Source organism: Durio zibethinus, chromosome 11 (assembly GCF_047325235.1).
Source record: "Durio zibethinus cultivar Kanyao isolate XHJ-2024 chromosome 11, ASM4732523v1, whole genome shotgun sequence".
NCBI classification, from domain to species: domain Eukaryota; kingdom Viridiplantae; phylum Streptophyta; class Magnoliopsida; order Malvales; family Malvaceae; genus Durio; species Durio zibethinus.
In genome coordinates, this window is record NC_143172.1 from 5,409,938 (window position 1) to 5,433,792 (window position 23,855).

Below are 23,855 nucleotides of genomic sequence, written 5' to 3' on the forward strand. Positions count from 1 at the left end.
AAATACGCAAAATAGAGTAACAATAAGGGAAACCACAAAAGTCTACACTATGATGTTGAGTTATAATACATTTAAACAAAAACATGTCCGATTGATAAGGATATATTGTTTTTCATCAATCAAAATTTTATGATTAATTAATTATTAAAAGTTATAAAAATTTAAATTTTTATCATTTAAATTAAAAATTTATAATTCTATTAATATATCATATAATTATCGATTAATTTAATGATAAAATCTTAATTATACTATAACATTATTAAAAGTAATAAAAATAATCATATATCTAAAAATATTCGGATTTAAGATATTCTAATTATATTATTTAGACATGTGAACGATTTGAAAATATTTATACTTTTATATTCATAACAATACTCTTGTAATCAAGGTCTAACATTATGCTGATTTCGATGCTTTTTTTTAGTTGTCAACAATTCTAGAAGAGAAGAAAATTACAAGTCAAGGTGTTGAAATATCAGCGCGGCAGCTGGTGACGAAAACTGAAAAGTACATTCCAATCTATTCTTTAAGCCACTGTTTTGAAATTTTTTTTTTTTTTTTAAACTTAGGGTAAGTTGTTTAGTCTTTTAAATTAGAGTAAACAAAGTTTTATTAATTAGCAAAAATTTGGGCCATCCGTTATTAAAGATGTTTTGAAAAAATATATATTGTATTTTTAAAAATAAAACAAAAGTTAAGTGAGTAAAAATGTAGAGTAATTTTTTAAGAAATCGATAATTTTTTAAAATAATTAAAAATATAAATAAAAACCTTAATTTTTGTTATTATTGTCATTTTATTTTACTTTTAAGTAAAAGTCATAACACAAATGGTGTAGAGGTTTTTATAGTAGTATAATGATTCTTAGACCTATTGACGAATCAGTCTTGAGCAATATTTTTTAAGTTTTGGATCATGTCCAATTTATAAAAATGATTTAATATTATATTTTTATTTTTATTTTATATTATTTTAAATATATTTTAAAAGATCTTAAATTTAAATTGACAAAAAGACTTAAATGCATTTTTGTGGACGAATCAATTTGAATCTTAAACAATGTTTTATCCATGATCACCTTTAGTTTTGTGCATGCTATTCCCTCCGTCTCAAAATATTGTTATGTATTGATTTTTATGAAATTTAAAAAAAATTGATTTAGATGTATTTAATATTAAAATTTAAAATTTTTTTTATAAAATTAAAATTTCATTATTTTTAATATCAAAAAGTAAAATAAAATCATAAAAAATAATTTTAAATTATAAAAAATAAGAATTTTAAATATTAAAAAAAGTACATAATTTTAGCATATCTAAAAAAATAAACAAAAAAATGAAACAAAGAAAGTATTTAATAATACTAGAATGAAGCCCACACTACGTAGTGTATTTTTAATTTTTTATTATTTTTTACTTTATTATTATTGTTACGAATAAGTATTATAAAAACTTTATATAATCTATGTGATATTTAAAAGAAATTTTGTAAGCTATTAATTGATAGATAAAATACTTAATTTTTAAAGCATTTGAAGTTTAAAAGGTACATCAGAGAAAAATATTATTACTTTATAATTTTAGGGGATCCATCTTTACATTCTTTGGTAACTAATCCTCTTCAAAAACTTGCCACTGCTCTTCTCGATCCTATGCCAAATGTCATTCTTATTTTCTTGTTCTTTACTCCTTAATGAATATTACAGAGCTTGATGGATGTGGCCATCATTAAGTTTTGGGATGAATATGATGAGAGCAATGTGAATACGATGGGTGATTAGTATTCTGGCAAGTCTTTTATCCCCAAACCTCTCACAGTATACTATGATGAGAAATCGAAGCTCGCAATGAAGAAAGTTATTTCCTTTCTTAGGATGTCAATGATTATTTATGTCCTTAGTCTATTCTCTTACCAGATTGATAAAACAGTCTTATGAAAATACGACTATGATGTTGTGATATGAGGACTTGATATGACCTCGAATAATCCAGGTATGGGGAGTACTGCAAACATAATAGGCATAGGAGGAATGACTCAAAGTGATCGGTGTTACACTATCGAGTTGTCAGAGAAGGTCAGAAAAAGGCAAAGGTAGAATTGGATAAGAAGACATAGGGAATAGTCAAGGTTCTCAGCCAGTGGTAAGCCTAGAAGTGTAGATCAATAAACTAGTATCAGAGAAAAAAGTCTATGAGTTCTTAAAGGTCATTAAGCACAGCAAGTACAGTGTGATCGATCAGCTGAAAAACTACTTGCTCGTATTTTTTTATTGTCACTGCTGTTGAATTATGAGCTGTGCAGGAATGCTTTGCTGAAGTGCTCAACCAAGCTTATGTCAAACATAATATTTCTATCGAGAAGGTAGATCATATGGTTGGAAATATTATAGCTCCGAACTTTATTACTTTTAATGATGATGAAATACTTCTAAAGGGATGAGGTAGTGTTAAAGCCCTGCACATAACTGTCAATTGCAAAACCTACCCCATGGCTAAATATTGATTGATAACGGATCATTTATTAATGTCATGCCTTTGATGATGTTGTCAAAACTACCAATGAACTTTTCTCACGTAAAAAATAGCAATATAATTATAAGAGCTTTTGATAGAGCACGAAGATAAGTGATTGAAGATATATAGAGATTCCATTACAGATTGGCCCATATACTTTCAATGTCCTATTTCAGGTGATGGATATAACACCTACAAATAGCTGTCTATTCGAAAGACCTTGGATTCATACCATTGAAGTAGTACCTTCATCTTTATACTAGAAGGTAAAGTTTATCGTTGAAAGGAAACAAGTTTGCTTAAATGGTGAAAAAAATTTGTTAGTGACCAAAACACTGACTACTCCTTATATTGAAGTTGTAGAAGAAGCAATCGAATACTCTTTTAGGGTTTTTGAAGTAGCAAACGCTACTTATGTAGAAGAAAGGTTGAAGATATCGATCCTTCAACTATCAAAGACTATGGGTATGGTGATCAAGCAAACTATCGATAAAAGTTGACAAGCAGGATAAGGTTTGGGAAAGTTTTTACAAAGAATCAAGAAGGCACCAAGCATAACTAAGAATAAAGAAATATGGGGTTTAGGTTATAAACCTACTGCCATTGATAGAAGGAACATGATGCAATAAAAAAAAGAAAAGAGAATGACACATCTTAAAGGGCATAAATCAGTTGATGGAAGAATGGTGTTCCCCTATCTGTATGAGATATTTCACATCGGTAGATATATCCATCTTGGACCTTCATAGGTTGAAAAGAGTGAGTTAGCAATGAGATTAGAAGAAGTCTTTTTTTCATGTTTATATTAGGGCAGATGAGAAAGATGTGCAAGATGAAAAGATGTTCTTTTTTTATTTTCTAAGTTAGAAAATCCAAGAATAATGTATCGTTTTCGTTATTCTTGAACCATTCGAACTTAAGAATTCTAATTGCTTCTGCCCAAGAGCATGCAGAGGTTAAATGTATGGGCTTACTTTCATTACCCTAATAAAATGATGAATGCAATGCATTTCACATATACCATATTTTTCATTTTTTTCATTGCTATTCTCCTTGGCCTTACCAAAATCAATATATATATTTCTTTGTGATTATATCCATTTTTAGGTCTTTTAATAATAAACATTATGGATGACTAAAGCAATAACGCTAGGTTTGATTTTGAAAATTCGATTTACATTAGCGACTTGATAACAATGTTGATTTAAAAGACTATAATTTACCTCATGATTTGTTAAAATGGATAGAGCAATAAGAGAAATTTATAAAATCCCATTAAGAATCTGTCAACTTGTTAAACTTGGGAGATTGTGAGAATAAGTAAAAAGTTAGAATTGATACTTCATTATCACCGATTGAGAAATAGAAACTGGTGAATTTGTTGTAAGAATATATTGATGTATTTACATTGTCCTATTAGGATATGCCTGGACTTAGTACAGACGTAGTTGAGCATAAATTACTTTTAAAACCAGAGTGTCAATCAATATAACAAAAGTTAAGACGCATAAAGCCAAAAATATTACTGAAGATAAAAAATGAAGTAAAGAAGTAATTTGACCCAGGTTTTTAAGAAGTGGCCAAGTACCCCGAATGGGTAGCCAATATAGTTTCAATTCCTAAGAAAAATAAAAAAGTTAAAATGTGTGTAGACTATCGAGATTTAAATAGAGCCAAACCAAAGGATAATTTTTCATTGCCACATATCGATACCCTTGTGAATAACACTACTAAGCACTCTAGCTTTTCGTTCATTGATGAGTTTTTCAATTATAACCAGATCAAAATGGTTTGCTAAGATATGGAAAAAACTACGTTCGTAACCATATGGGGCATATTTTGCTATAAAGTTATGCATTTTGGGCTAAAAGATGTTGACGCCACATATCAAAAGGCGATGGTCACTATTTTTTATGATATGATGCATAAAGAGATAAAGGTATATGTCGATGATATGATAGCTAAGTTTCAGAAAAGTGAAGATCATGTTGCTAATCTCAGAAAACTCTTTGAAAGGTTACGGAGATACCGGCTCAAGTTGAATCTAGTCAAATACACCTTTGGTGTTAAATTTAAAAAATTGCTAGGGTTTGTAGTTAGTGAAAGATGTATAAAGTAGTCCCTAATAAGATTCAAGCCATTCAAGAGTTGTCAGGGCCGTGCATGCAAAAAGAAGTGAGAGGCTTTTTGGGGTAATTAAATTATATTTCTTGTTTCATATCTCACCTCATCTCAAAATGCAATTCAATCTTTAAGTTCATTCGTAAAAATAATCATGGTAAGTTGGACGAAGAATGTCAAAATGCCTTTGAAAAGATTACAGAATATTTGACAAGCCCACTAATGTTGGTATCACCAGTTGTAGGAAGGCATTGATTTTATATCTAACAGTGTAGAAAAATCGATAGGATATGTATTGGGACAAAAAGATAAAACTAGTAAGAAAAAACATACTATCTACTATTATAGAAAAAGTTTATGGAGTATGAGGCCAAGTACCCCTAAATAGAAAAAATATATTGTGCCCTGACTTAGACTACTTGTAGACTCAGGCAGTACATGCTCTATCATACTACTTGATTGATATTGAAGTTGGATCCCCTTAGTTACATTTTTTAGAAACCATAGCTATCAAGTAGGATAGTGAAATTACAGGTCATGCTCTTAAAATATGATATTGTATATGTGACATAAAAGTTTACAAAAGGGAATGCAATAGCTGATTTTCTTGCTAATCAAACTATAGAAGATTACGAGTCTATAAAGTTTGAGTTTTCAGATAAAGACTTAATGGTGATCTTATAAGATAAAGATGAGAAGCCTATAAAAAATATAAAAAATATTTTTTATATTTTTATTAATAATGATTCATTTACAAGTTTACTAGATTGAAATTTTATGATGTTCAAAAAATTATAGATCCCATGTCACATTCAGTAAAAATTTATGATACATGTATAGGGTGTACTCAATGTGTCCGAGCCTGCCCCACCGATGTGTTAGAAATGATACCTTGGGATGGATGTAAAGCTAAGCAAATTGCTTCCGCTCCAAGAACAGAAGACTGTGTCGGTTGTAAGAGATGTGAATCCACTTGTCCAACAGATTTCTTGAGCGTTCGAGTTTATTTATGGCATGAAACAACTCGAAGTATGGGTCTAGCATCAACACCCAAAAATTAAAAAAAAAAACACACAATCCTCGTCGATTAGGCAAGGAACCATCAGCGCCGAGCTACCTACAAAAACAAAAAAAAAAAAACATTAGTTTTGGTTTATATAAAAAAAACACTAAAACTTTAAACATTAATTTATGCCGATCAAGGTTGTTTCTCGTAAAAAGAAAGGTGGATTTGGGCTCACAGGATTGAAATGAGTTTTTAGGAAAAGTTTAGCATTTTTTTTATCATTGACAACTGTTGGAGGCCACGATGATGATCTCAGGCAACGATCGGTGTGATGGTACCACACTAGACTTTGGCATAGCTCGAGAGTTTTTTTTTTTGGCTGAGAAAGGTTTTTTTTTTTATGGAGGGTTGGAATAAAAAAAAAAAAAGTTGATATATATATAGAAAAAAATTAAAACGACATCGTTTTAGTCGATGAGATCCACACGTAACCTGAACCTAACCCGAGATCCATGCAAACTGACCTGGTAACCCTTTTCAGCCAACCTTCAGTCGGTTCAACCGAACCACTCGTCGAACCCCTGCTGGTCCAATTGAACTGACATTGACAATGGTTCGATTTAGGTATTTTTTTATTTTTATTGTTTTTTATATATATTATTTATATCAATTTTAGCTTTATTATTGTTATTTATGTATGTTTAAAAACTTTTAGAATTTATTAGAATAAATATTTGTTACTTTATAATAATAATAATAATAATAATAATAATAATAATGATGATGGTGATAATAACAACAATAATAAAAAAAATAATTTCAAATTCTTTTTAATATTTTTTAAAAGAATAATAACCAAAGTGTTAAACAAAAAGTAATAATATATATAAAATTATTATAAAAGTAATAAGAAAAGTTTTTCTACCTACATGTTGAAGGAAATATAATCATATTTTAAATAATAATAATTTTGCCTAAATGTTGGGGAGTTATTAAAAAATCAATAAATAAATTAATAACATTAATAATAATAAATTATTATAAAAAGAAAATATATGAAATTTTTTAATTAATTTTCAAAAATTATAAGAACCGAACTTACTTAAAAAATTTTTCTAGATGTAAGAAATTTTTAAAGATGTTCGCCCTTTTTTTAAACCCTAAAACCCTCGAAATCCTAAACCTTTCAAACTCTAAAACTAAAACCCTAAATCTCAAACCCTAAAATCGAAACCCTATAACCTCTAAACCTTAAAACTAAAACCTTAAACCCTTTAAACTCTAAAATCAAAATCTTAAACCTTTCAAATTCTAAAACTAAACCTTCCAAACTTCAAAATTAGAAACCTTAAAATCTTTAAAACTCTTGAACCTTAAGATTTCTATACTCTAAACCCTTCAAACCCTAAAATTGAAACCCTAAACTCTAAAATCAAAACCTTAAACCCTCCAAACCCTAAAAATAAAAAATCCTTAAACCTTCAAATTGAAACCCTAAAATCCAAAACCCTAAAAAAAATTAAAACTTTTAAAACCCTTAAAATCCAAAATCCAAAATCATAAACCTTCAAAACCCCAAAATTTCAAAACCCTAAAATCCAAAACCTAAAACCCCAAATTTGGTACATAATCCCGAATCATCACCGAAAAATCTTTCAAATTTTAAAACCTCGACCTAAGCTTTAACCAGGACCATCCTAGAATCCTAAGGATACGTGTGAAAATCTCACTTAAAATAATTTGTTCTCGAATACCGCCTAGACAATGGAGTATTTAAGAAACTTTATTTCATTAGGTTTTTCTCGCGAGTCCTTAATTCACTTTAACAATGAGATTAAAATTAATAAATAAAAAAGTATAGCAATAAAATAGAATTTGAAATATAAATAGTCACACCTGAGTTCTGTCTAGATGTTGAAAAGTCAATGTGGTCTCATTATATTTAAGAATCCAATTTTGAAATGTATTTCATCACCTTACATAACATATATTGGCATACATACGTCATCATGTTATTGTTAGCACCTATTTTGCATTCTCTGTCTTTAATTTTTATTTACTACCTGATAATATCATCATTTACTTTCTCATATAAAAATTTTTTTACCCAAAAAAAAGAAAATATGTATTTTAAAATTGTGATATTATAAAAAAATAATATTCTAAACAAAATAATTTTTGATACTCTGCTTAGATGTTGAAAAATCACCAATAATTATCTTCTACAATGAGTGTTATTTTCATTTTAAAGAATATTGTATTAAATCTCAAGCGAAAAGAGTTACATTAAATTTTACCTAGATGTTAAAAATTTTAAGATAATTTTTTAACTTAAAGATTTTTTCAATATTCCTAAATAAAGAGTTTTAGCAAATATTTATTTTTTTAAATTAAAGGAATTAGCATTAAATTTTAAATTAAAACAATTTCATCCAATACAAAAAATAATACAAGCTTAATTGGTATCAATTTATGGGCGTTATGAGAGTGCTAATACTTCTCTACACGTAACTGACTCCTAGACCCAACCTAATTTTTATAGATCAAAATTTATTTTTTTGATAAACTTTAAACTTATTTTTATAATTTTATTAAAAAAATAAATTTTTGGATAATTAATCATACTCTAAAAAATATTGGTGATGATTTTTTTTATTTTTTTTATTTTAAATTTTTTTTTATCTAATGATACTAAAACTGTTACGGTAAGGAAAGAAAAAAAAAAAGGAAAAGAAAAAGGAAAAAAAAAGGAGAAAAGGAGGAAGACTCAAATTCCACAATGGTTTTGTCTTGAAAAGTTTTTCATCTTCAATCTAGGTTTTTTCAAATATCAAACAGATTCAGAAGTTTCTCAAATAATTTTATTTCAAAATTAACCTTTCAATTATTTTTAAATACATTACTATCGTTGCACACCCAATATACCATAGGGACTGCTTTGATGTAAGTTATTATAGATTACTAGTATTTAAATTGACTAACTGTCATTAGATTCAACATGACGGGGTCATATCCATTCATGTTCCAGAAGTCGACAGCACCGCAGCTTTAACATCCCTTTGCAATCAAAGTTGTGATTTTGGCCCAATGGGAAAATGCTCCTTTTATGACCATCAATGTCTGCCAACTGTTCGTCAAATTGATTCATAAATTTTCGACGGTTGACCTTTAATTAAACTTGTGGGTGGCGACCTTGGATTCAAGGCACAATAGATAGATAAATAGAAAGTTAGGTTTCAAGTATGCTCCATGAAGATTAAAATTACTACTATTTAGTGTGTTATGATTTTAGCTATATGTACGAATTTGTGCTGTGTGCCTTTTCCAATTTTTCTTATGAGAATTCATTTTGAATTTAATTTATAATCAATTATAGCATTTTTTAGGTCAATCTCATGTTTTCAATTTATATGAGTGATAAAATAAGGTAATTCTCACTCTTTTTGTTTACACATAATGTTAATCTAGTTAGCGAGGATAAATCCCTTTATTATTATCAACATTTGATCTTTGTAAAAAATATTCTGAAAATAAAATTTTAAATGCATTAGGTTAATATAAAAAATGTGTTTTTAAAATCATTTAAAAAAAATTAAATTAAGACAAATTTTAATTGTAATTAAAAAATCATAACTTTTTTCTTTAAAAAATTAAATAAAAAAGATGACTTTGAACCTATTGTTCGAACACGAAATACAAGTATTTACGTGATGGATCAAATATTCGCGTGCTCAATATTAAAATTTAAAACTATTCATTTAAATTAAAAAAATTTTAGATTTTTTTTTAGGTTCTTTTTAATGGGTGTTTTTATTTTTTATATTTTATTATATTTTTAATTTATTTTTACTTTCAAAGATGTTTTATCTATAATAATAATAATAATAAACCGGTTTACATCAGTGTCGAAGGGGGTAGATACGTAGCATGAGGACAAGCTGGCCTCCATGAAAGTCATTAATTTCATTTGGTACACACATAAAGACATACAACTATTCAAATAAAAAGTTATAATGAAAGCAAAGCAAAGTTGTTGGCAAAACTGAATCTTTCTCTTCTTGCGTATTCGACTTGGCAATTAATGTTTTTTCTAGGCTGCTTGATGCAGCCGTCAATCATAGAGTATTTATCTATCATCCAAAATGTAAGAGAATTGAATTGACCCATTTATGCTTTACGATGATCTTTTAATTTTTGCAAAAAAAAAAAAAAAACTTAGATTATGTCATGGAAGTAAAAGAGGTCCTGCAGATATTTTACATTTTCTGAAGACTGTAACTAAATTGTGTTAAAAATGAGCTGTTTCTGATTGAAATCGACAAAGATAAACTACTAAGCATTCTATGGGCTTCTTGATTCAAGGTTAGTATACTGTCAATTAGATTCAACAGGCTTTTAGATTCAAGATTGACATACTACCAGTCAGATATTTGAGAGTCCCATCGATTACTAGAAGACTCGCAAAAAAATATTGCACTCCATTAATAAAAAAGATCATAGCTAAAATTAAAAGTTGGGTTGCAAAACAAGTTTCATGTGTTAGCAGAGTGCACCTCATACAGTCCGTAACTTTTAGCATGCATAGTTATTGGTGCAGACATTTCATCTTACCTAAGCACGTGATACAGAAAATTAACCAACTTTGCTGAGCACTTTTTCTGGAAAGGGAAAGCAGAAACTGCTAAGGAAGCAAGAGTTGGTTGGAAAGCAATTTGTTATCTTAAGTCAGAAAGAGAACTAGCATTCAAAGATTTAATGTCCTGGAATCAAGCCTACCTTTCGAAGAAAATATGGTTCATTTTCATAAAAGCTGGTTCATTATAAATTGCGTGGCTTGAAATTTATGTTCTAAAAGGAAGAAGTGTCTGAGAGGTTCCAATTCAACTAAACAACAGCTAGAGTTGGAACAAGTTGTTACAATTAAGGCAAATTGTTTGGCAGTTCATTAAGCTGGAAATTGAAGTAGAAGTTTGGCCTTTTCCAAATAATAACTATTCTGCTACTACCATATGGAAGATCTTTAGGCTTAACTAAGAAAAGATCAAATGGCACAGGCTCATATGATTCACATACCATGTTTCTAAGCACTCATTAATCTCCTGGATGGTTATACTGAATCGACTACCAACTAAAAATAGGTTGAGAGCCTAGAGGATGGAGACTAATCACAGGTGTGGATTATGCAAAGTTTAAAGCAGAAACAAGGGATCATATATTTTTGGTTGTGCATACCAAAGGAAATCTGGCAACGGTTGCTTCAATTATGCAAAATTCGCAGAATAATGAAGAATTAGGCTTCAAAATTAAATTGGGCAACAAATAAATTGAAGGAAAAAGCATTGATATCCATCATTTTAAGACTAGTATGAAATGCTTGCATATAACACATATGGAAAAAATGGAATTCCAAAATATTCAAGCAAAAAGAAGAGACAATAACACAACTGCAAAATCAAATTAAAGATAATATTCTAATACAATGAAAGGGGCTGAGTTATACTGTTGCAGATACAGTCAACAAAAAGTTAAAGTTATACAATACTTGAAACTTAAATGTCACTATGCTAAAATAGGCGGTTAGGTAATTATATAAACAGTTGGATGATTAATTTATAGCAGAACGTGTTTACTTGGATAAATAAAATATAATTTATCTAAAAAAGACTGAATCTTTCTATTTGGAAATAGATAAGAGAACAAATCTTTACCACCATTACCATTTCTCTTTAAAAAAAAATGCATAAAATTCCATTTTGAGATGAAAACCAACCACAATCCTATTTTCAGAAAACGACATTTCTATTCCAACCGAATGATTTGAGTTTTATCAGATTTCTAGGGGAGAGAGAGAGGCTAATGTCGTCGCACTTGCATATGCTTTCGACAAGAGTGAAAAGTAGAGTGGTTGAGTTTATTTGGAAAAAATTTTCGTCGCATTACGATTGCATTTTAAAAATATAATTATAAAACAACATTAAAATGTGATGATTTTTTTTTTTATTTTAGAAATTCAATTATAAAACAAATTGGTGAAACTTATAAGCCTAAAGTCTAACAGATTTCAAGTGTAACAGTATTATAAAAAGAGAAAAATAAACCTAATTCATCGTCCTCATCATCATTGGTATGTATTTTAGAAGTGATCGTTGGAAGGAGTCCAAAAAATTTCTGTAAATGCTTATAAAAGTCTTGGATTTCTAGATTGTAATTACTTGGTATTGCAAATCTTTGCCATCACTATTTATTGATTTATAAAATTTTGATCATTTTAAATAACGTTATTCAACCGGTCACTTAGATTAGAAGGTCAACCGACGTTGAACATAAAATGCAAGCCAAAACCATCCCAACACGTTTGTGGAGAATAGCACTCAAACGTGAACAAGTTTATGCAACAGAAAATGAATGGAAGTTGTATTTATTTTGTTCATTAAAGAGGTATATATCGGTCAATACCAATCTTACTGGTATGCAGTGAATGCATCAGTAAAAACAAAACCCCCAAATTCTGGGAAAAAGAAAATTCTCTAACTCAATTGCATAAAATAACTCGCTGTCATTCTGTTTCTATGGCCCCAAACAGCGAGCCCTACAAAACTCATATATGAAGCAAATTTTAATATATATTAGTCGTTATTTATAACACCAGTAGCCTCATATGTGGAAATTAATGGCGGTTCAAGCTTTCTCACCTCTTCTTGTTTTTCTTCCTTCCCTTTACTTGTTTCTCTAAATGTTTAAGCCTCTGATTGATAGTCGAAGAAGAGGATATTTTTTGGTGTGATACTTTTGCTGGTTCAACAGATAATGAGGTAGACTGTTCTGATGCTGCTCTGGCTTGTTTGAGAGTTTGTTTGAGAGCTGAATACAGATCAATAGAAGGCCGTGGTGCAGTACCTGCTGGTGGCATAGGTATTTCAGGAACACCTAAAGCCTTCTTCACCCCAGGAGCCTTAAGCACTGCAAAAGTAAAATTTTCAAGGGAAAAGATAGATAGACCTACTCATAAATCTCAAGAAGATAAAAGTTTAATTTATTTGAAAACATAAAATTTTAAGGACTTACCTAGTCCATAGGTGAGGGAAAACAAATTTGATGTAATCCAATAACAGAATATGGCCTGTGGACATAAATGAGTTGAAAATTATCATCAGCATGTAAATATTCACAGCAAGTAACAACTCTAGCACCAAAATTTTAAATACTTAAAAAGGAATACGCACACAACAGGAGAGAGAAGGAGAGAGGCTCCACAAGTTATGATCATCATTCTTAATTTCTAAATGGAAAACTTCAATATCAACAGGAAGCTACACAAGTTATGATAACTATTTCTCAATGGAAGACTTCAAACTCCACAGAAAGCCATTTAACATCATCCTAATTATTTTAAATCTGGTTTTGGGCTAAAAATTTTCTACACTTCTAGTTGAGATAAAAAGAGCTCACCGATGGCACTATTTGCAAATACTAGCAAAATAGTTGACCAGCTTGTTAGAATAGGCAATGCAAATGGATTTTATGAGCTTGTTAAGGGAAAGCATTATATAAAGCCCAGATGATCTATTTGACTAGGAAAAATCTTAATATTGTATTGACAACTGATGGCACACAAAAGAATGTGCAGAAACCAAAAAAGGAAGTGATAATACCTTTGGGAAAGTCATGGTCAATGGAACTGTAAGAACAGCAAAGATCCTAGAAACATTTTTTATAATTCCAGCAGAAGGGTTCCCTTCCATACCTTCTTGCATGTTGCTCTGGGGACATAGAGCATTTAATTAAAACTGATTCAACAATAGAAAGGCATACTGTAATACTGCTCAATGCTTTAATTTCATCCACAACAAAGTAGCTTACCTCAACCGTTATCCAAAATGTCAGTGCTGTCAAAACTGGAAAGATGTATAAACTATCCGGAGTACTGAGATCTGCAAACCAATATGCTCCACCAGTTTTAAATGATGGCATTTTCTCAGCCATGTTTGAAACCTAGGGAAAAAGACAAGTCACTAGGAATAAATCTAAATGTACTACATTCAATTCTACGACCAAACCAGTAATCCTTACAGAATCTTATTAAAAAAAATTTATCTTACAGCCCAGAAAAAGCTGACAAAGATAGGCCCCTGAATAAGGAGCCCCTTCAATGGAGTAAAAGGAGTCACACCATATCTGCAATTATTAAAATGAAAAAAACCAATGAAATTGTCTGGTAAAACCAGTTAAATAAACATTTAACTGAATCACTATATCAAGCACATTCCTGGTCAGCCAGAAAATAGGCATATAACTGAACTATCATCTAAAACAACTCATGTCCAATAGACATTTGTTTCTAACCTCATTTATATAGAATATAAACATGTAGTATCCTCCAAGACAGATTTTTTGAGAAAAGCTAACATTAAGAACCTACCATGACTTCAGACTAAGACGGAGACCCAAACAAATTTGTTATTGGAAGGGATAAAACTAGCACAATAGACTAATTAAAAACAATTAAATAATTGTGAAGCTACCAGCACATTTTCACTTGACAAAATATTACCGTAGAATCAAAAACCAGGGCCCATTACAAAGTTAAGAGATTATAGTATGAAAAGCCAATTAACTAATTTTAGAGATTTGATCATGGAACCAAAGGGTATGCAACAAGTACTCTCAACAGGCAAATGAGCTGTCCTACTGGAAAAGTTGCTTACTCCTTGAAAAGCTTTTTCATTTCATTTTGACCTTCAGCTACTGTAAGGGAATCCATACCCTGCAGAAAAATAGGTAGAAATTGTTAAACTTTATTTCATGCTATCATAAAAGAAACAAAAGCATCCACAGAATCTGAACATGCTCTAAGAGTATGCAAAACAGCAGATAACAGCATGCTATCCACAGAGTAGATTGTTCAAAATAATAATCACAGAAGAAGCTGGCACCGGACCTTGCTTTGCATCCGCTCCTTGATTTCCTCCAAGTGTGGCCTCATTAGCTGCAGGATAAACACAGGTTACAAAAGACAGCAGAGCAATACTTAAATGAACAGAAAGATATATATTTTTGTTAATCAAGCTATAAAAAAAAAAAAAAAAAGAAGTATCTAAGCTGCAAAACTGAAGTTACTTCCAAGAAGAAAGAATATCTAAGAGAGAACATAAGTTCCCTTTCTTTGTCCATGCACATGGGATAGTTGGAAAATAATCAACAAATACAATTGCATTCATGCTAGGCACTAGAAGATATGATTAAAGTTTCCGGAACTAGAAGATATGATGATGTCTCAGTTCTGGAAGTTTCTGGAACTTTTTTTTTTTTTTTGGGTACAAAAATGTACAAGTCAAGCAGAGGCGTATTAAAGTTTCTGGAACTAGAAGATATGATGATGTCTCTCAGTTCTTTCTTTCCCTTTGCACTATTGACAAGGTCTGAAGGCAAAATACCACAGTACACCATCCAAATGTCAGTAGCATTATTACTAGACTAGAACATAATTAGCATTATCAAATCATCCAGTATTTACATATTATCAAGTTGTGGCACCATATAAATTACATACTAACAATAAAAGTAATGTCTTGTATAAAGACTCTGGTGCTACAAATAAAATAAGTGGAGTACACAGAGCATCCTACAAGTGAAAAGAACAAGAGGATGGGTAAAAGAAACAGAAATAACTAAAATTACACACCGTCATTTTTGCAGTAGCTTTAAGTTGATTTATCACAAATGGAAGAGTTACACCTCGAATCAAAAGTGTTGTCACAACTATGGAAGCCCACCTGAAATAAATAAGAAACCTATAGTGTTAAAAGATTAAAAGAAAGGTTCCATTTTCAACATTGCATGTTATCAGAACTTGGAGGTTAGCATAAACTAATAAGTCACAAGATACATAATGCATAAGATAAACTGTGCAGATTCAGATCAGGATTTATTTGTCATCATGTTGCAAGTAATAAATTTAATTCAACCACATATAAGAGATAATAACAAATTGGTTCGACTAGAACCTTAAAGATTATATATAATGGAGTGGTATAGCATGTAAGTTTTAACCAGAGTTTCACAGACAGGAATCCTTGTATTTATATCCCTCTTAGTTTATGCTTTCACCCTTTCGTCATTTGAAATATAGCTTAGGTATATAGTTTGAAGCTCATTTTGAAAACAATTCATAAACTCATTTATAATGTAAAAAAGTGATAGATCAAAAAAATGGCTTTGCTATGCGATATTTTTGCTGAAATCGTTATCATTGCACATTCCGTGCATTCTCAGTACATTTATATTTGCAAAAATACAAAATAATTAAAAGTAGCAACTTACCAGTTGAAGCCGGTAAAAGAATGAACTGCATCAATAACATACTGCAAACCAGCAACAGGCAACCAACAATCAGCAGCAGCAATGGCAACCTCATTCACAGCAGGAGCCTGCGAAGCCACTGCTTCAAAAGCACTATCCTTAAGAACGTCTGCAACATCACTTATAAGCTCAATCTTATCTTCCCCAACACTAGTAGTCGACATATACCGGCAAAAAGAGATGCCGGTGCTAGGAAGAAAAGGTAGTTTGGAACATCTTCTATCTTGGAACAACACACCAAACCCTGAGGATGAATTACTAAACCCAGTTCCAAAAGATCTTTGTTGAACAAAATTACCAGGTTTTTGTTGAGATTGGGACTCGTTTAGAGGGTGATTTTTACGGTCATCTTCATGGACAACGTAGGCAAATGATGGTTGATATCGTCTAGCTATTAGGGTTGCTCTATTGGAAAGGCTACGCCTAAACGCCATTGATACGAAGAACAGAAATTCCTCTAACAAAATGAAGAAAAAGAAAAAGAAAAAGAAGAATAAGAATAATCAAATTAAAACCATAACCAAAGCACGATAAATACAGAAAAAAAATATTAAAAGTGGGAAAAAAAATCTCAAGATTCATTTATTACCAATCGAACAGAATCACTAAGAAGAAACCAACAGAGTAATCAAATAAAATAATACGGGAAAGAAGAAGCAAAAACTCACCGTTTGAACTTTCAATCTCTTGTGTTCGGAAGAGAGAAGGTTTCGTCAGGCGCTGAAACGAGGAAGGCTCTCTTTCAACAGAACAGGGTTTAACTCCCCGGTTTCTACTTCCTTACAGCTAAATTTTTTGCCCTCAAATCCTCAACGTATCTATGCTTCTCGAGGGTAATATCGTCCTTTTGTTGTAGATTGATGGGCCGCCTTTGACAATTTTGGGTCCAGCTTAGCCCAATCGTCCATTGTCATTTTTTCTTTTTCAGCTTTCAATTTTCATGCAAAGGGCAATGGGTTTGTTTTGACCAAAGGCCTTAGACCAATAGCCAATGGACACCTGCCGGCCTTTGGGATATTTCTCGCAAAAAGAATATTTTAGTCGCTTGAAATTTTTTTAAAATATTTTTTTATTATGGAGTTTTTAATCAAATTAACGTTCGTTAGGTTTTTTCCATTTTGAAAAAAAAAAAGAGAATATTTTGTTTTTACATATGGTATTTTGGTGCATGATTAAACTTGATGGGGATTTCAACTTTTACCTTGATGATTCAATGGTCACAATTTCAAGTTCATGATGAAATTAAAGGGAATAAATAGCTGGAGAGCATCAAGACTCGAGAGTGTAGAAACAAACAGAGCACAATTAAGCACTGTGAAAACATGAACCCATCAATAGACAATGTTTGGTAAATCTGCAAATGCGGGGAAAAGGTATTTTTAGTTTGAAGACTTCTGTTTTTTACATTGAACCCCTGTGTTATAAACTGAAATTCAATAATTAGGGAGACATAAAACAGGAATTTTCAGTTCTATAGAATTTGTGCACAATGAAAATATATTAATTAAGAAGAAGATGATGATGATGAAACAGTGGGAGCAGATATCTCTGGGGTGTTACGACATAATGGGCATGCAGCATTCAATTTCAACCACTCATCGATACAAATGGCATGAAAATAATGCTTGCAATCTGGAATAGTCCTTAATTTTTCTTTAGCTTGGTATTCACAAAGACATATTGGGCAAGTGTTATCATTAGGCCTTGGTAATCGCCGGCTTTCACCAAGCAATGTTATTGGATAGGCGTCAATAGTTTGTCCATCAAGGCCTTTGGCTACACTTTCTGATCTTGGGGTCACTGAATTGGAGAAGGCTTCCGGGTTGGGATGTTGTTGGTTGTAATCGTCAACCTTGTTGCGGAGGTAAATTACCAGGCCGAAGAGGAACAAGAGGGGCATTCCCACCCCGAACATTATACCGTATTTATCACTTCTTGAAAGACCTAAAATGAAAAAAAAAAAAAAAGTTAATGGAAAATGTACTAATGTGGGGCAACAAAATAATGATACATGCATCTTCTCAAATTAAAAAGCATGAAACATGCTGAAACAGGCATGCAATTCGCTATCACAGATCCGTTGACCGCTGTAAGTTTCTGATATTCAAGCGCAGCCTTACGTGTTTTTAGGTGCATGAAAGCGATGCCCCACGAATGGGGTGATCAGATCTCAATAGCAAATTGAAATTTGCCTTTGTTCACCTACTGTGTGTAACTGTGTATATCACCTCCTCCATCCTTCCTCACCATGTTCAAATAATTAGAAGCTAGTAAACCAATCCTAAACAAATAAATACGAAAATATGGATACTTATTTGTTTATTGTCATAAATTTTTTGGACTTGGTGTGTGATTTATGAAGAACAATTGTATTAAAATGTTATTCTTAATCAAATTAAGCAACATGTTTCACTGCAAAATAGAACATACCATTGGTAAAACCACCGGAGCATCCAACATCCAGGCCCGTATCACTCCCGAACATGCAAGTCCCCGTTCTGCTTTCACACGGCAGGCAATCAGGTTTATTCCATGTCAACCTTATACCAGAGCCAGGATCCGACCAACCCGTCCAGGAAAGTGGAACCAAAACCGTTGCTATCTCCAAACACGAAGTCGACAACGATGTAGACAAATCAAGACGGTCCGCAGGTACAGCGACGACGGAAAAATTAGTGCCACTAAGACAAGAGATATACCTTGCTTCAGGTAGTTCTGTCGATGAAGCAGAGGAGCAATTGAAAAACGTGTAGCTTCGAGGATATAGCAAATCGAAAGGAGTACCAGATAGATTAAGCCCCTGAAGCAGACGTTTCGGGGGGCAAAAATCAGGGTCGTTGATCCATATATTTTGGAACATATAGTCAATATTTACGACAGTGAAGTTACCGGAAAATGGAAGCGAAAGGATAGTTTGGGCTTCGTTTTTGCATGAGAGATTGAACCGGGGATAGCCACAACGATCAGGTTGGTTGTTGAGACGGAAAGGGAAACGAATCAATTGAATCCCACAGGAAACAGGGCAAATTTCAACGCTTTTTGATGATTGAAGAGAGAATAAGAGGAAGGAGAAGAAGATGAAGATGGCTTCTAAGATAGCCATTTGGTGATAATTGAAAACTAAAAAATAACTTTTTTTTTTTTTTCCTTTTATGCATTCATAAGTTCAAATGGAATGAGAAAAAAAGAGGAGGTTAACATCTTAGATTATTCTGAAAAATTATGTAGCAGCCATTGCAAAAACTCCAAATTAAATGTGGACTACTTGATAACTCAAAAATGGAAACTAGAAGCATCAAGCAGATTGTTGACTTCTTCTATTCTTAGTATTCATCAACCATATAATCATAAGCGCCTATCATGTTGACGATTTAATATTCGTATTTTACTTTAAAAATCTGGCGTTTGTTGATTTGCGTTAAATTCAGATATGGATTTAATTTAGTTGGATTGATCAAGTATTAAATTTTCAAGGTAATTTAGAAAGAGAAAAGATTTGCCGTCATTATAGTGACAAGCCACTATTTAGAAAAGAAAAGAGCGCAAATTGACACTTAACCTTAATTCTGACTCCTCATTGATGGATGCATGGCTAAAGAATATTCCATGTTTCTTTCTTTTTTAGTTGAGAGCTAATTTTCACTTTCATGAAAAACAAAAAAAAAACATAAGCTCAACCAACACTTGTTTAAGGTTTAAGTTATCAACTCGATCTTATGGATTCAATTCAATTCAGGTCAGGTCTTGAAAAGATTTTTTTAAATTTTGGTTTAATAAAATTAATTAATTAATTTTTTAGTTTTAAAATATATTAAATAATAAAATATTTATAATTATTATTTTTAATACATTTTTTAAAAATTTCGGACAAAATATCCGATAAATCAAGCTGAGTCTTAAATAAATATTTTAAAAGGCCAATCAAGCTTGATCCAGTCTTTTCGATTCATGTACAAATTTACTTGGATACCTTAACCTCATTGTAATTCCACTTCACAAATTTAACTCAAATATGAATTTCCCAAACTTTCTTAACTTAACAAGCGGTTATAAGCTTTCTTTTTTTTTCTTCTTTCAATACAAAGATAAAGTGTATAATGGAGCTGTTAAAAGTAACTTTTGCTTTCAAAAGCTGCTTTTGATCCAAATATAATGTTAAATAACAAAAAATTTAGATTTTTCAATCTCAACCAAAAAATTCCTTAATAGGTAATTTTGCCATGAAAAATACTTTGAGATAAAAAAAATCACTTTATTATCTTTATATTTTTAATATTTTATTATTTTATACATACATATTTTTTAGACATCACAGTTAATCACATTATTATTTTCAGTAATACTAAACAATTAAAATTTTTAATTATATTTTTCTCACCTTATTTTTTAAATGTACATTTTAAATACAAATTTTTTTTCAACTGCAATGCAATGCTAAACTAGCCTTAAATAAAGTTTCAATAGTACATAATTGACTTTGTTATACAGAGTTAATATGTGAAATATTGACAATGTATAAATGATATATTCTATTAATCAATCAACTATAACAAATACTTATTAATGGGTAAAACCAAAAATAGTCATATTCCAAAAGAATACTTTTAAAAAATTAATTAAATTTAAATAAATTTATTAATAGTTATTTTTAAAGATATTATTATATTTGTTTTATTTATTAATAAATTATCACTATATAAATATTCTGAGTGCTTTAATATTACTTCTTTATTCTAATAGAAAACAAAAGAGAATTTATGTTTGACTTCTACTCTCTAAAGCTACAGAACCGTCCAGGACAATTTTGTTTGTGCAATTAATCAATTGATACTATTATAGAAGGTCATCTTATCGTCAGTTTAAATTAAATACTATGCTACGAAAGAACAATATTCCTTTCTTCGGTACAATTTTTTTTCTTTTATATAGGGTTAATATGTAAAATGTTATTGTATTATATATTTTCTATCAGTGGAATTGCTAAAGATATACAATTTTTATTTTTTGTATTTTAACTCTTATTTCATTAAATATTTTGATATTTTTTATTATTATGATTAATTAAGTGATTGATGTGATATGAATATCTAATAAAATCATATCACGTGTCATAAATGTATAGTTATCATCACTTCAATAATTATAATGTTAATAAAAAATTTATTCCCTCTCTCCTAATTCTTTTCCTTTCTTTTTGTTTATTTTTTAAATTTTGAATTAAAAAATATTTTTTAAAAAATTTTTGAATTTTTAATTTAAATACTAACATGGAAAATAGATGATGTAATGATAATTGGATATTTATGCCGCATATTATAATTTTATTGAGTATTAATACCACGTAAATAAATTGATTAATCATGTTATATTAGAGTATCAAAATATTTAATGAAATGAAAATTTAAATACTAAAATAAGAATTTTATTTCTTTAAATACCAAACTAATAAAAATATATAATACATAACTACTTTTGCATTTAACCTTTTTTTATACACCTTTCTTAATAATTTAATGAATCAACCGATAAAATATTATAATTGAGGGTTTTAAAATGACATCTTGCATTATGCATAATTAAAAGGGACGATTTCATTACATATGTTAGCTGTGCATCATTAACGTTATTTTGTTTTGGCATGAAAATTGAAATCCAAAAAAAAATTAAAAAATAAAATTTGTAAATGTTGAGGAACCAATCTCAATACTTTAATTAACAAGAAAAGAATTTTAGCATATGCAATAAGAGTAATAAGATCAAATATGCAGCATAAAAAGAGACATTTAGCATGAAAGCCTTATTTTTTTTAATTTCTTAATGAACTTCTAGCATTACAAAGATTCGATTCTCATATATATTTTTGAAGATTCATGGTACATATAATACAAACATACTGAACCCCAAAAAATTACAAATATTTTTGTACAATTAACCATCTATGGTGGTGTTGGCAATGAAGTGGAAAATGTAGACTGGGTGATCAAAGCAGACTGTTGATCTGGCGTATTTCGACAGACCGGGCATGCTGCATTTAACTTAAGCCACTCATCTATGCAATTAGCATGAAAGTAGTGATTGCAATCAGGTATGGTCTTTATTGTCTCTTTGGCTTGGTATTCTGATAGACATATTGAACAAATATTATCATTAGGCCTCGGAAGCCGGCAGCTTTCACCAAACAAAGTAATTGGATAGGCTTCAATCCTTGGTCCATCGAGTCCATTTACAGTTCTATCAGCTAATTGATGCTCTGCAGCCAAGCTGGAGATTTCGACATTGGATTGGTGGCGTTGATCATAACAACTGTAATGAATAACACACACCACAACCAAGATGATGGGTGTTGCCAGGATAAAAATTGAGGCATATTTGATACCACTTGTAAGACCTAAAAAAAATGCAAATTAAGTTGAAATCAATGGGTGAACTTGCTAAAATTTTGAAAGATATGAATCAACTATAGTTAACAAAATTAAGCTGGCATATATAGAATCTGTAAATTAACAAAACTACGCATGAAGTCCCAACGACCTCTTTCATGGTTCTCTCTTTCATTCACCTTAAATTTGTTTCATGAATTTGAAAGTTCTGTTCCCTCTTGATTGATTTGATTTTTCATATTGTTTGTAGCAGTAAGATAAAGCATAAACATTCTTGCTTTGAGAAAAAAAAAAAAAAGGCATATCATCTAAATAACAAGGTTTTATTTGAAACATACGACTTTTCTTTTTGAAATGATAGGAGCATCCATCATCCACACCGTCACTATTTTCAAGCTGGCAATTACTTCCATGGCTTTCACAGTAATTACATGATGACTGGCAATCGGGTTCTCCCCATGTTAACAGAATATCATCCATATGGTGCCTCGGCCAATCTGGAGTCGAAAGAGGGACCAAAATCTTTGATATCTCTAGACATGAACCCAACGAGGAAGACTGTATGTAAATGATTGTGGGTATAGCCCAAACCGAAACGTTTGTATTACTAAGGCAAGAAAAACGTATTGCAGGATAACCCATTGTTACATTGGAGGAACAGTTGAAAAAGATGTAGCTTTCAGGGTATCGCGGCTCATAAGGAGTGCCAGAGAGATCGAGTCCCTGAAGAAGACGTTTCGGGATGCAAGGGTCGCTAATCAGTAAATTTGGCGGGGTATAACTAATGATGCGAACAATAAATTCACCGGAAAAAGGAAAAGTGATGATAGTTTGGTCTTGCAGTTGGTTTCTGCTTCTGCATGAGAGATTGAAGTTGGGATTGCCGCAGCAGTCAGGTTGGTCTATGAGCCGGAAAGGGAAGTCCACTAGTACATCACCGCATGTAACGTCCTGGCAGATTTCACCGTTTGTCAATAGTCCAAGAAAGAACAAGAGGAGCAAAGAGAAGAAGAAGAGCTTTATAGAAGCCATAATTTCATGAGTCAAGAAAATTTCACCTTAATTAACAAAAGAAAACTAATTAAAAAATGTGTTCTTCCTCCGGTAATCAAGGCCTACAAGCAAATAGTTTAGACAGATAATCACGTCAAACAAGACAATTAAGAGGCGTTACATAATTTCCATAGTTATGATGTAGTTGATGTTGAACGTTTGACTGTAGTAAGATTTATTTTAAAGATATATATTTGATGCATTAATGCTATACACTGTTAGGTACCATAGATTGTCATGTAATTATCAAAAATTTTAAAATTTTAAAACTTTTAAAAATAAATATTTTAAATATTTAAATATTTAATTATATTAAATAAAATAATAATGTGATGATTTATGATACATGAATGATGTATAATATCTATATATTAATAGTATACCAAATTAAATCCTATTTAAAAAAGAAAGAAAAGA

At 30.7% G+C, this 23,855-nt stretch overlaps 3 protein-coding genes across 3 annotated transcripts; all 3 read right to left on the bottom strand.

Annotated features, from left to right (window-relative positions):
• Positions 1–12,048: 12,048 nt before the first annotated feature.
• LOC111290743 (mitochondrial inner membrane protein OXA1-like) lies at positions 12,049–16,832 on the bottom strand. The gene is made up of 10 exons (XM_022882194.2): positions 16,674–16,832; positions 15,967–16,462; positions 15,329–15,419; positions 14,585–14,632; positions 14,352–14,410; positions 13,746–13,821; positions 13,507–13,638; positions 13,299–13,406; positions 12,712–12,766; positions 12,049–12,606 (listed from the first exon to the last, which is right to left on the bottom strand). Exons 2-10 carry the CDS (start codon positions 16,437–16,439, stop codon positions 12,335–12,337), a joined length of 1,314 nt encoding a protein of 437 aa, XP_022737929.2. The 5' UTR covers positions 16,440–16,462; positions 16,674–16,832; the 3' UTR covers positions 12,049–12,334.
• A 652-nt stretch (positions 16,833–17,484) lies between these two features.
• LOC111290943 (RING-H2 finger protein ATL22-like) lies at positions 17,485–19,233 on the bottom strand. Its single transcript, XM_022882467.2, has 2 exons — positions 18,436–19,233; positions 17,485–17,949 (listed from the first exon to the last, which is right to left on the bottom strand). The coding sequence occupies exons 1-2, from the start codon at positions 19,106–19,108 to the stop codon at positions 17,510–17,512; spliced, it is 1,113 nt and encodes a 370-aa protein (XP_022738202.2). The 5' UTR covers positions 19,109–19,233; the 3' UTR covers positions 17,485–17,509.
• A 2,603-nt stretch (positions 19,234–21,836) lies between these two features.
• Positions 21,837–23,442, bottom strand: LOC111290103 (putative RING-H2 finger protein ATL21A). The gene is made up of 2 exons (XM_089768779.1): positions 22,724–23,442; positions 21,837–22,393 (listed from the first exon to the last, which is right to left on the bottom strand). Exons 1-2 carry the CDS (start codon positions 23,415–23,417, stop codon positions 21,942–21,944), a joined length of 1,146 nt encoding a protein of 381 aa, XP_089624905.1. The 5' UTR covers positions 23,418–23,442; the 3' UTR covers positions 21,837–21,941.
• Between the last annotated feature and the right edge of the window lie 413 nt (positions 23,443–23,855).

Bases quoted from the DNA above. Each gene is read 5' to 3' on its own strand.
- LOC111290103 (XM_089768779.1), bottom strand. From the start codon at position 23,417: ATGGCTTCTATAAAGCTCTTCTTCTTCTCTTTGCTCCTCTTGTTCTTT. The intron at 22,394-22,723 runs GTATGTTTCAAA...CATTTTTTTTAG, and splicing joins TCATTTCAAAAAGAAAAGTC to GTCTTACAAGTGGTATCAAA.
- LOC111290743 (XM_022882194.2), bottom strand. From the start codon at position 16,439: ATGGCGTTTAGGCGTAGCCTTTCCAATAGAGCAACCCTAATAGCTAGA. The intron at 14,411-14,584 runs GTCCGGTGCCAG...ATTTTTCTGCAG, and splicing joins AGGAGCGGATGCAAAGCAAG to GGTATGGATTCCCTTACAGT. The intron at 13,822-14,351 runs GTAAGCAACTTT...TAATAATTGCAG, and splicing joins ATGAAAAAGCTTTTCAAGGA to ATATGGTGTGACTCCTTTTA.
- LOC111290943 (XM_022882467.2), bottom strand. From the start codon at position 19,108: ATGGCTATCTTAGAAGCCATCTTCATCTTCTTCTCCTTCCTCTTATTC. The intron at 17,950-18,435 runs GTATGTTCTATT...TTTTCATTTTAG, and splicing joins CTCCGGTGGTTTTACCAATG to GTCTTTCAAGAAGTGATAAA.